Raw genomic sequence first — 12,118 nt, 5'->3', positions numbered from 1 at the left:
TGATGTTACCACAGGGCATGGGCTGTGGCTTGTCTGGAAGGGGGTCCTGTGTCCCTGTGGGCCCCCTCTGGCTCACCTGGGACATCTCCTTGGAGCTCAGTTGGCGTGTCCCTGCCCGCTGCCACCCCACGCTCGCCTGCTGCCCTTCATGGGGCGGCTGCCCCGGCCCCTGCTCCTGCTCCAGCTCTCTCCGTGTCCTGCCAGTGGTTTTACCCTATGGTAGGTTACGTCATGCTGTTCTACCACAGGGTAGAACCACGGACAGGATGCCGGGGCTGCCTCCACGTCTGAGGATTCCTGTCTGCCTGCACGGCCGGGGGAGCAAAGCCAGGATGGTGCTGTCCCGAGCTTGGCGTGGGGCTCCCGGGGCAGCGCGTGCGGAGGAACTGGGTGCACTCAGGGGGTGTGTGTGTGTGGGACAGCCCAGCTGGGACTGTGTGTGGCACTTTCCAAGGTTCCCAGTGCTCTGAGTGGGGCCTGCAGCAAGCTGGCATCTCCAGAAACACTTTCACAAATGCCACACAGCACCCTGGGGAGGGGAACAGCCTTGCCCAGTCACACCAGTGCCCAGCACCTGCCTGGCACCCTGGGGAGGTGGGCACCTGCTTGGTGCAGGGACACATACTGTCCCCTCCCTGAGCTGCTTTTCACCGTGTTCCCCTTGTCTCCTTCCAGGGAGTGGTTCTTCCTCCTGTCCCATGAGGTGCTCAACCCCATGTACTGCCTCTTTGAGTACGCTGGCAAGAACAACTACTGCCTGCAGATCAACCCCGCCTCCTCCATCAACCCCGACCACCTCACCTACTTCCGCTTCATCGGCCGCTTCATCGCCATGGTGAGAGCCGGGGGATGGCCCCAGGGGTCTGTGTCCCCGTGTGGAGCAGGGGACAGGGTGGGCAGCAGGGCAAGGGGCAGCTCCGTGTGCTGTGGGTGTGCTGGCTTCGGCGCTGCTGCCCTCCCTGAGCTCCTTCTTGCCCACGTGGGGGTCAGTGGGAGATGGGCCTTCAAGGGGGTGCTGTGGGGTAATGCGTTTTGAATCCACGGAACGGCTGTGGGGCCAGAGGAGACCTGGTTTCCCAGGAGCTGTGGCAGGGATGGACGGCTCCAGGTCTTTGGCTGTCACCCCAGGTGCTGTCGGGTCTGCAGCTCCAGGGACTATTTTTAGTCCCAGCAGTGTGAGATTTTCCAGCTGCCCAAGCTCCAGAGCAGCTCCTCCCATTTGTCTTGGATTGCTCAAGGCCAGTGTGCCCCGGGCTGGCAGGGGGGCTGCCGGGGCTCCCCGAGCCCGGGGAAGGGTCCCTGGCACGCAGCCCCGCGGGGTGTGCGCGGAGGCGGCTCCGGCCCCGCTGTCCTGCCCTGCCCTGCCCCGCCTCGCAGGATACCAATAAAACCCCAGACTATTACTCACCGCTGGGCCGTTCTAGACAAGCGTCTGCATTATTTTTGGCTGCCTTTGCCTCGGGGCTCCTGGAAGCCAGGGATTCAGGGAAGCCACAGCACAGCTCTGTTTAAACAAGTGCTCTTAATAGAGCTGTGAGGGGAGAGGGAGATGGAGTGGAATTTGCCATGGGGAGGGAGAGGGGCTGCAGCCCACCCGGCCTGGGAAGTGCTGTTGGGGCAGCCCACCCTTCCCCTCCATGTGTACCAGTGAGGAGCAAGTGCCACAGCTCAGGAACCCCTGAATGAGTCCCCTCTGCACTGTGGCTGCCCCAGGGTGGAGCATTGTGTTGCCCCGGGGCTGCATCCCAGGGTCCCCTGTGACCTGGTGTCCCCTCCCTGCCACAGGCTCTGTACCACGGGAAGTTCATCGACACTGGCTTCACGCTGCCCTTCTACAAACGGATGCTGAACAAGCGCCCGACGCTGAAGGACCTGGAGTCCATCGACCCAGAGTTCTACAACTCCATCGTCTGGACCAAGTGAGTGCCCTGCACTCCCTCCTGCAGAGCTCCCCCCACAGCCCCTCACTGCTGCTGGGTGCCTCCATCAGGAATCACATCCCCGTGTCCTCCACAGGGAGAACAGCCTGGAGGAGTGCGGCCTGGAGCTGTACTTCATCCAGGACATGGAGATCCTGGGCAAGGTGACCACCCACGAGCTGAAGGAGGGTGGTGAGAGCATCCGTGTGACGGAGGAGAACAAGGAGGAGTACATCATGTGAGTGGCTGCCCCAAGGGTCCTGTCAGGCACCCGCCCCCAGCGGCTGCAGGGGTGGGACCGTGGGGCTTGGGACGTGGCCGCTTCCCTGGGCTACGTGGCCTGTGACAAGCCCGGGCTGGCGCGGCTGGCCGAGCTCTGCTGCGGTCTGGATTGCTGCAGCCTGGGCAGTTGCCAGTACTTTCAGGAAAAAGGAGAGGGGAGAGAGGCTGAGGCTGCTTTCCCATCCCATGGCTGTTCCCCCTGCCTGCCTGGGGGCTGCCAGGGCCAGCTCAGCTCCAGCCAGGGGATGTGGTTTGCACCCCTGGAGCTCCTAAGGCCACTGTCAGGGCTGAATGCTGCTCATGGGTTTGGGGGCAGAGACAGAAACCCACCAGTGGGAATTGAGGGGAGCCCTGGTGCTTTGAGGGAGCCCCTCTCCCATTCCCCACACTCCCTGGGCCCTCCTTGCTGGTGGGAGGGATCCTGGGGTTTCCCCGGGCCAGGCCAGCAGTGCTGGCCCTGTGCCGACCCCGTCTGCCTCCCCAGGCTGCTGACAGACTGGAGGTTCACACGGGGCGTGGAGGAGCAGACCAAGGCGTTCCTGGACGGCTTCAACGAGGTGGTGCCGCTTGAGTGGCTGCGCTACTTCGACGAGAAGGAGCTGGAGGTGAGCTGGCCCCTGGGGTGGGGATGTGGATGGAGAGTGGCACGTGGTGACCCTGCTCATGCTCTGTGCCCATCCCCTGATGACAGCCACGTGTGCTGGGTGCGGGGGTGGCTCGTTGGGTCCATTGGCAAGAGACCATCCCGTTGGATGGGAGGAATTTGTGCCAGACACCTCAGTACTGGCACCTGGGCCAGGTGAAGTCTGGCACCAGAGGGGTTGGCACTCAGAGCGTGGGTGCAGGGCCCCATCTGTCCCCTGCTGAGTGTCCCCTGTCCCCAGCTGATGCTGTGCGGGATGCAGGAGATTGACATGAACGACTGGCAGAAAAATACCATCTACAGGCACTACACCAAGAACAGCAAACAGATCCAGTGGTTCTGGCAGGTCAGTCTGAGCCCAGCTGAGGGCGTGGGGTGCGCTGGCAGGAGCCATCCTGCAGGATGGGACCAGGATCCCACTCAGCTGCTGCGTTCCTGCTGCAGGTGGTTAAGGAGATGGACAACGAGAAGAGGATCCGGCTGCTGCAGTTCGTGACGGGGACCTGCCGCCTGCCCGTCGGGGGCTTTGCTGAGCTCATCGGTGTGTCCTGGGGGTGGCACCTTCCTGTCCCTGTCCCCACACAGAGCTCACGGCAGCACGTGAGCAGGAAGGCAGCTGTGAGGTCTGAGCACAGTGCTCTGGTGTTGTGCCATTTCCACACACGTTCTTTGGCCGTGACCGAAGGGTCCCACCATGGTTAACTTTGTGGGGCTGGTTTGTGATCTCAGTCTGAATGAGATTGGATTTCTGATTCAATTTTCATTCTTGTGCGACAAAGCCTCTTTTTCAGAAAACCACAGTGTGGTTCCACTCCTCCTTTAATTTACTGCTTTTTGGGGCCTATACCAGCCTTTCCCTGACTTTCCTGGCATTCGTGTTACGCCAACCAGCTTGCTTAACCCACTCAGTTGTTCTTGCTGGCATATTAGCTTTTTCCACCCCCTGGAATCTCTCCAGCATTCCCACTGTGTTAAAAAACCACCTTAGTGACTCAGACTTGCTGTGCCAGGTCCTTTAAAACTTGGATGGACTCACACAATCCTGAGGGTTTACAGATCAATGGCTTTTAGCACTTGCTATGGAGCCATCGTGCTCAGAGATGGAGCTCTTGCCCCTCTGTGCTGTGAATCTGTTTTTTGCTTTCTCCTTTGTTTATTGAATGTCCTTTCTGCAGCCAGGCAGGGATTGCTGCCATGGATTTATGCCCTGTGTACCTCTGAGATTGTAGGGCCATGATGGTGGATCTTGGTGTGTGGGTGGGGTTTCTTTTTCAGCTCCTGGTCGTGTAAAGAACTTTGCTGTGCTCTTCATTAACAGGCAGCAACGGGCCTCAGAAATTCTGCATAGATAAAGTTGGCAAAGAGACGTGGCTGCCACGGAGTCACACGTGGTAAGTCACTGCCCCTCGGCCTGGCCGGAGCGCGCGGGGACAGGGGCAGGGAGCTCTGTGGGGCTGCACGGGGCTCTCCATCCCATGGGAGGGGACTGCTCTTCCTGGCCTGTCCCAGCCTCGGCTCTCTCCCCAGCTTCAACCGCCTGGATCTCCCTCCCTACAAGAGCTATGAACAGCTGAAGGAGAAGCTGCTTTACGCCATTGAGGAGACGGAAGGGTTTGGACAGGAGTGATGGAGCTGTGGGGCGTTCCCGGAGCGCTGCCGGCCGGTGCCCAGGGCCGAGCCCTCCCCGGGATGTGCACGGGCCCCTATGGACACTGTGGCTTTTGTTCCTGGGCAAGGTCTGCACTGACACGGCCCTGGGGGAACGGGGCTGTGTTTCCCTCCCTAAGGAAACCCGAGGTGTGATGGAGAGTAGGACACAAGGGCTTGGCTTGCGAGGGCTGGCACAGAGGGGCTGGGGGGCAGCACAGGGGCCACTGGGGCTCCCCAGCCCCCTCTGCAGACACTGTTAAGTGTTTGGTAGATGCTCTTCTTCCCCCTCGTGTTTTCTGCCTTTCATGGCATTTTGGTGAATGTGGCAGGTGAGGGGGAAAATGGCTCTAGATTGACTTCTGGGCCCCATCCTGCATTCAGCAACAGTGACAGGGATCCCCGAGACAGTGCTTCTGAGGGGCTCTTGTGCACCATCTGAGCGCCAGGACAGCCCCTTCCCAGGCCAGACCTGCAGCCACTGGAGCCAGAGCCTGGCTGAGCGTGTCCCTGGCGTGTCCAGGGATGTGCAGCCCATGGCCCCGGGGCGGTTGTATTTAAATGATGTGGTTTCTGCTTGGAGCTGGTGCTCCACAGCAGCCCCGGGGGCTCTGCAGGGGCCCTGCCGGCCTTCGCTCAGATCCTGGGTTCTGCCCACACTCCTGTTCCCTCTGCAGTGAGGAGGGCAAGATCACCTGGCTGTCACTTCTGTCCCTCCCGTGTGTGCGGGCGACAGACCCGGCGTGTCTGTGTCCGTGTGTCCGGGGCCTGTGGAGACGGGACCCTGCAAGGCTCCGGGCTGGGAACCGGCCGCTTCCGCACGGCCCCGCCTGCCCCGCGCGGCTTCGTGTGCAATAAACGACAAAGCAGCTGCCGAGGTGTGCCTGTGTCCTGGGTCCCCGTGTGTGTCCTGGGTCCCTCTGTGTCCCAGGTCTGCGCCTCTCCTGGGTCAGTGTGTGTCTCCCAGGGTGGGGTCTGTGCAGGACTGAGGCTCCAGGGCCATAACGGCATCCAACGCTCAGCACTGGGATCACAAATCCCATGGATTTTGTCCCTGCCTGCTCTGTCAGTGGTGAGGGCCCCAGTGCCTCCCCAGAGCCCCTAGAGCTGCTTGGTCCCGGCCAGGGGTGACAGGGCCACCATTGCTGTCCCCAGGGAGGGGCTGGGGCCTCACTGGCCCGGAGGTGTGACAGCAGTGACAACATCCCAGCTGTGCCACAGCCCGAGGGTGCACAACACTGGCTAGTGGCAAAGGATTAGCCCCGGAACATGGGAATATGCTCAGTGAGAGCAGAGTGTGCGTGAGCTGAGGCATCAACACCCCCGAAGACACACTGGGGGCAGGAGAAGTGCTGTGTAACAGCATCATCAAGTCAAAAGCCTCCACATGGCTCCCCCCAGCCCTGCCTTGGTGAGGAGGAGCAGAGTGCTGAGCACGACAGACAAGACCCCAGCACCAGGGATTTAGTTTACAAGATTTTTAATTTACAAATAAAAAAACTACACCTTTTACTTCTTCTCCTTTTTCTCCTCTTTCTTGCCATCGCTCTTCTCCTTGTCCTTCTCCTTCTCATCTTTCCTCTCCTTTTTACTTTCTTCTTTTTCCTGTCCTTCCTTCTTCTCCGCATCCCTGTTGGCAATCTTGTTGTTGATGAGGTTGTGCAGGGCCACAACGGAGCGGATGAGCGAGGCCAGGTACACCACCACCATCTGGTCATTGGTCTTCAGGTAAAAGGCCTTGACAAACTCCTGCAGGTTCACATCTGGGAGCAGGTTGAAGACGTCCTGGAGGTGGTAGATGATCTGGTGGTTGATGGGGAGTTTGCCCAGGGCTACTTTCTCTAGGTAGCTCCTGATGTCCAGAAGCTTGGAGTTCAGTCCCTTCAAGCCGTGGACCTGGTTTGTGATCCGCTGGGACAGCGTGCCCACCGTGGTGTCCTTGATGTCCCTGCAACCCAGAGAGAATGGGGATTAGAACCTCACCCCCGGGACCTTCCCAGCTGTGAGCAGGGCCCAGGGCTGATGGCAGGCCGGCTCCCAGGATTTATGCCACGTGTTGGATGTGCTCCTCGGGCAGTGGCACCGGGAACGCCGCTGGGAGCGTGGCTGGGCCCAGGACAGCTGTCCCCTCACCTCAGCAGGTGCTCCACACCCACTTCCTCAGCCTCCTCAGCACCAATCTCACTCGTCACGTGCTCAAAGGTCTTGGAGGTTGGGGTGCCATCCTAAAGGGGGACACAAACGGGGCATTTCAGCCAGGGGATGAGGGATTGCACCAAGGAAACCAGAAAAGCAGCCCCTACACAGGCTACAAGGGATCTGAGAGGAACAGCTCTGGCTGGGGTGTCCTTGATTTAATCAGTGTCACTGACTGCCCCAGCAATCTCTCCTGCTCTGGTTAACTTCCCATTTCTGCATTTTGCTGGTCTGTGCCTGGAGGGAGCAATGGAAATTGTAAATATCTCAATTATTTCTCTCTTCCCTGATCCAACCTTGTTGCATTTTGGGAGAGCAGCTCCTGCTCTGCAGTGAAGGCCTCAGAAAGGCAACAAGATCCACTATTTTATATGCATCCAGTATTAATTTAAATGCAACAATTACAGTGACTCACTGCTGGGTGTTGTTTGTCTGCGTGGGGCTCAGCGAGGAGTGAGCTGCTCAGGGCAGGCCCACAATGACTGGGCACACCTGGAGCACCTGCAGCCTGTGACACCCACGAGTGACAGCCTCCAAGAGCTCCCAGCCACGGCTGTGACACTTGACACAGTGAACACTCACATCATGGACCTCCTCCACGGAGATGTAGGCTTCTGTGGGCAGCCCCAGGTCCTTTGGCTTCACATCAATGATCACCAGCACCTTGGGGAGAAAGAAAACGTGCAAAAAACTGGATTTCAGTCAAGGAGTAGGGAAAAAATACCCAAGCCAGCTCTTCCCTCCTCAGCACCAGCACAAGGCTGCCCAGAGGAGTAACCTCAAGCACTGAGACAATGATTCAAAAAACTCCTGATCCCAGTTCCTCAATCACTTTACAGCTGTGTCACCAGCAAAAAAGGTGGGGGACAAGGCTTCCCAGATGCCCCTTTTAGGGAAAGGGAGGCAAGAACAACCCCACAGGCCAAAGGTGGCCCCACTTACAGAGTTGGGGCAGTATCTCTTCATCAGTTCATTGATGGCGATGTCGTTCTTGTGCAGCTTCGGGCCCGTGTGGTACCAGCCCACGATTCTTTCTCTGGCTGAGCAAAAGCAGAAAGGATTTGGAATCAGAACTGGGGGAGGCCCCAGCAGAGAGACCTGGGCAGAGACTGGGTGGGCTGATGGAGGGTGAGAGCCTGATCTGTGTGGAGGAGAGGGAAGTGGATTACAAGGCCATGGCTTGAGCAGTGACCGCACTCGCTCATCACCGTAACTGACCCACAGCTTTTCTCCTGGCCCCTTCACGGCTAATTAACAGCTTCTGTTAATTGTGTGGCTCTCAGGGTCTGACAGCCTGCACATCTGACATCTCGAGATGCAAGTCCCATCTCTGAAGTGTTCAGAACCATGTGGATGGGGGACACAGTTAGCGGAGAACACGGTGCTGGCTGATGGTTGGACTTGATGATCTTACAGGTACTTCCCACCCTCAAGGATTCTGTGATTCATAGGAATTCCCTCCTCCACAGCCCTGAAAGTTTTTGGGAGCATATCCCTGACTGTCAGAAGATCTCAACTCACCATTGACCTTCTTAAACATTCCATACATGTTCTCCAGATAGTCATGGTCCAGGAACCACACGGTATCATCCTTGTCATCCTCATCAAAGGGTACTGGGAATAAAACAAAACACCAGTGTTTAAGAGTCCAACTTCCTGAATTAAAATGTTTATTGAAATGCTCCGGGTTTGGGTATTTTTGGCTGCTAAAGGAGAGTGAGGTTTACTTAGGGGTGTTGACAGCAGCTTGCATTTGTTGTTGGATATGAGGTGATTGGTACATGGATGGATCAAGGGTTTCTTCAAAACCCACAACACAACCATCCACTAAATAATTCAGTGCCTTTGGAGAAGGGCAGGACACACGAACTCACCTGCAAAACTGTTGGACACATCCAGGATCTTCTTCTGCCAGGAGCCCAGCAGCACTCCAACCACTCGCTTCTGATTTCCCACTTTTCCTATTCTAAAAGGAAAAACGGCTGTCAGTCCCTGCCACGAACGGGGAGGACGGGAGAAGGGACCCGCACCCCGTGTCGGAGGAGACACAGCGGGGGTGGAAGAGGGGGTTAAGACTGTGCTACCACCGCTTGTGTTTACAGCCACAAAAGGGCGTTCCGCTGCCCTCGGAACCAAAGCCTGTCCCCAGGGACGGCCCGATGTCACTCAGGGGGACGCGACCCCGACCCCGGCTGCGAACAGCGACCGACGCCAGCGTCAGCCGCCGCGGGCTCGGCCACCTCCTGGGACTCAGGGTTTATTTCTGGCTCCGAAACCGCTGGGCATCGGCGGCAGGGAGCGGACTTAGGCCCCAATTCCCCGGGGTTCCGGAGGGGCCGGATCCCCTCCCGGCCCCGGGACCCTCCCGCTCCGCCGGGTCCCCTCCCGGCCCCGGGCTCCTTCAGGGCCCCGCTCCCGGCCCGGCCGTGACTCAGCGCCGCGGCGCCACTCCCGCGCGGCCGCACCTGTTGAAGTGATCGACGACGCTGAGCAGCACCAGCGGGTGCACGACCACCCTGTCCACGGCCAGCTCCGGCATGGCGCCCGCCCTGCCCTGCCCGGCCCGGCCCGGCCCCGCTCGCTCCGACCGCAGCAGGCCCGACCGGCCCCGCGCCCTCAGCCCGCCCCGAGCGCCCGGCGTGCAGCGCGCGGCGCGGGGCGGGGCCGCGGCCATCTTGGGAAGGTGCGCTCGCCATCTTCGGAGGGGATTGGCCGGGGCGGGACGCGGCAGTCGCCATGCTGAGAAGGTACCGCCGCCGTATTGGCAAGGTGCCGCCGCCATCTTGGGAGGGTGCAGCCGCCATCTTGGGCTGCGGCGTTGCTCCGCCCCGAGGTGGGGAAAGGGCGGGAAGGGGGCGGCCCTCAGGGCGGACTCCTCCCCTTCCCCTCCGTTTCCCCTTCGTTTTTCCCCCTTTTCTCTGCCTTTCCCCCCTTTTCTCTTCCTTTTCCCTCCCTTTCCCCCCTTTCCCCACTTTCTTTCCTTTTCCCCTCCCTTTTCCCCCTTTCTTTCCTTTTCCCTCCCCTTTCCCCACCTTTTCCCCTCATTCCCCCCTCCGTCCCCTCAGTGCCCGGGCCCCTCATGGCCGCTCCCTGGCAGATGCGGGTGGCGTTCCCCCTTGCCCGGCTCCGGGATCTCGGAGCCCTCTCCCAGAGGGAGGAATCCCCGCTCTCACGCCGGCCCTGCCATCCCTCACGGGCTGAGGCTGGCACAAAGAGCCCCCGCCGGGTTTGATCCTCGCCCTCAGGCGCGCCCGTGCTGTCCTGGCGGCCCGGCCCGGCAGGCGCCATCGTCCCGGGGCCTCAGAGGACGGCAGGAATCCCGCTAGGGCAGCGCTAAAAGTCCACGAAAACAGGCAGAAATCGTCATTAGTGTTTGGTTTCTTCCCAGTGTCAGGTAAAGCCACTGCCCTTCAGCCTCTCAGATTTTGTACAGGTGTTTGTTGTGTGTAGAAGAGAAAGAGGCTCAGGTGAGACTTTGGAGAAGGGTTTTTGCGCCTCAGGAGCAGAAGCTGACACAGATCTTGTCTTTCACACTTTATTTCTAGCAAAAAAACCCCCCAAAAAACAAAAAAACCCCCAAACAAACCAGAAAAAAAAAAGAAGAGAAAGTATTACCTTAGGCTGTTAGTTCAGCGTCTACATGAAGGAGTTACTGACATGAAAAATATCAAAGTTGTTGAGGGTGATCTCACAGTTTTTAAAGCTCTGTTATATCCCCTTGTTTTTTACACTGTTGCCGCATGGTTTTTGTATATTTCTGTACATAGTGGTAATATTTTGGTATTTCAAAATACCAAATGATATTTTGGGCGCAATTGAAGGTTTTGTGTTGCTAATCAGCATCATAAAACTTCAGAGATTTTGACAAAAACAACAATAATTTACAAACCCTGCAGAGTCTGAGACCTCTCGTGGAGTTTTCAGTTGTTACATCCTTTAGTCCTCCTGCTGAAAAAAAAAAAAAAAAGAAAGAAAAAAAAAAAGAGTCTCTAGTGGAGTTTTCTGAGTTTTTTTCCCGGCAGAGGGAGATATCTGACCGTGGAATTCGAACACAGCCAGGGTTCTTGTCACTTGTTTTATCAATATACATATAAAACTCAATGTTCAAATTAACTAGTTCAATAAGTAATTTAGCTCATTGATTTTCGGGCATATCCTAAGTGCCATTACAAGCTACGGATATTTTAAATGCCATTACCTAATAGAAGGAATGTTTTAAGCACCTTTTATTGATTTTATTACTGCTTTATTTTGCTGTCTTGGTTTAAAAATCATTTTAACCACTCTGTCATCGAGAAGAAATATATCGTTGGTGAAATACAGTCAATTTCCTAAAAACCTTTGACATCGTTAAATAAGGAATTAGAGTTGTTAAATCATGCCCGGCAGTGACGGGGGACAGCGAGGAGATGGACGGGGGCAGAGGGCCAGGGGGCTGTCCCCGGCCGTGGCAGAGCCACCTCGGTCACCCCGCGGCTCCTCCAGCTCCCAGAGCAGCTCCAAAACCTCCAGCGGGAGCAGCACGGACACAGTGTAGGGGCATTTTAACGGCCCGTTGTGGATTTTTATTGAAATTGCTCTGGAACTTGGCGCGTTTGAAGTTGGATGCTCTGGACTGCGCTGCTGGGAGTTTGGGGTATTGGTGTTGTACACACAGGGGTACACGGAGCCGGCTCCCGGGGGCTGCAGCTCCTTCCCTTCCCAGCTCTCTGGGTTTGAGATTATGAGAATCACTGAGCTAATCAGCTGGCAGATGCAGGCTGGGCATCCCACTCAATCCCAGAATCGAGAAGTCAGTGGTGAGTGCTGGTGCTCAATGCAAAGCAGCTAACGAGGTGGCTGAGCTGTGGAGTGGCAAACACCCACCCCGAGAGGGGATCCTTCTCCGGGGTGCTGAGCTGGGACTGTCCCTGAGCACTGGCACCCCCCTGGAGTGCGGATGGAGGGAGCAGGGGACCTGCTCTTTAAGATGGAACAAGTGATTCCTGCAGCATTTGCTGGGCTTTTATTTTGTTGAAAAAACCCCAATCCAACCCATACACAACCCCCAAAAGTTACACACAGCTGTTCTCAGAAGTTTAAGAATGGTTTCCGGTTTGGGAAATAAGAATAAACCATCTTAAAGTAGTTTAAAAATCAAAGTGATGATTGTAAATGTTAAAGCGGGCTCTGGTTGTTGCCTCAGTGAGCTGCAGGGGGAGTGGGCAGCAGGGAATGTCCATGGAAGGGGAGGGGGCTGTGCTGGCTCCATGTCCAGAGCAGGGGGTCCCTGGACATGGGGGGGGGAACATGGTGAACCTGGAACTTCCTTCCAAATCCACGTGTGCCCTGATTCTCCTCCTCTTGCCCCGACTCTCTTCCTTTTGCTTGGCTTGGGGTTGTGCCCTGGCCCCAAGTGCCAGGTTACTCTTTCTGGTGGCACAGGGGCCAC

The 12,118-nt window shown here is 57.4% G+C and overlaps 2 protein-coding genes across 4 annotated transcripts in view; one reads left to right on the top strand and one right to left on the bottom strand.

Annotated features, from left to right (window-relative positions):
* Nucleotides 1-5,361, top strand: part of WWP2 (WW domain containing E3 ubiquitin protein ligase 2) — a 30,789-nt gene extending 25,428 nt beyond the window's left edge. For all 3 annotated transcript variants that reach the window (XM_041484109.1, XM_041484099.1, XM_041484091.1), the window contains 8 exons: nt 676-835; nt 1,786-1,919; nt 2,017-2,157; nt 2,686-2,806; nt 3,086-3,190; nt 3,289-3,385; nt 4,163-4,235; nt 4,372-5,361. In XM_041484109.1, the coding sequence (XP_041340043.1) occupies nt 676-835; nt 1,786-1,919; nt 2,017-2,157; nt 2,686-2,806; nt 3,086-3,190; nt 3,289-3,385; nt 4,163-4,235; nt 4,372-4,471 (931 nt within the window). In that variant the 3' untranslated portion in view covers nt 4,472-5,361. The remainder of the gene's footprint in view (nt 1-675; nt 836-1,785; nt 1,920-2,016; nt 2,158-2,685; nt 2,807-3,085; nt 3,191-3,288; nt 3,386-4,162; nt 4,236-4,371) is intronic.
* Nucleotides 5,362-5,954: 593 nt separating this feature from the next.
* On the bottom strand, nt 5,955-9,324 carry PSMD7 (proteasome 26S subunit, non-ATPase 7). Its single transcript, XM_041484133.1, has 7 exons — nt 9,153-9,324; nt 8,562-8,653; nt 8,209-8,301; nt 7,630-7,727; nt 7,270-7,350; nt 6,625-6,716; nt 5,955-6,439 (listed from the first exon to the last, which is right to left on the bottom strand). Exons 1-7 carry the CDS (start codon nt 9,224-9,226, stop codon nt 6,001-6,003), a joined length of 969 nt encoding a protein of 322 aa, XP_041340067.1. The 5' UTR covers nt 9,227-9,324; the 3' UTR covers nt 5,955-6,000.
* Between the last annotated feature and the right edge of the window lie 2,794 nt (nt 9,325-12,118).

Source organism: Pyrgilauda ruficollis, unplaced genomic scaffold, assembly GCF_017590135.1.
Source record: "Pyrgilauda ruficollis isolate IOZ18807 unplaced genomic scaffold, ASM1759013v1 scaffold117, whole genome shotgun sequence".
In the NCBI taxonomy this organism is placed as follows: Eukaryota; Metazoa; Chordata; class Aves; order Passeriformes; family Passeridae; genus Pyrgilauda; species Pyrgilauda ruficollis.
This window is presented reverse-complemented; position numbering and strand designations above follow the sequence as displayed.

What these genes read in the sequence shown, in the direction of transcription:
- PSMD7 (XM_041484133.1), bottom strand. Translation starts at nt 9,226, where the DNA reads ATGCCGGAGCTGGCCGTGGACAGGGTGGTCGTGCACCCGCTGGTGCTG. An exon ending in GTCGTCGATCACTTCAACAG is followed by an intron (nt 8,654 to 9,152) that starts GTGCGGCCGCGC and finishes TTTTCCTTTTAG; the next exon opens with AATAGGAAAAGTGGGAAATC. An exon ending in GGTGTGGAGCACCTGCTGAG is followed by an intron (nt 6,440 to 6,624) that starts GTGAGGGGACAG and finishes TCTGGGTTGCAG; the next exon opens with GGACATCAAGGACACCACGG.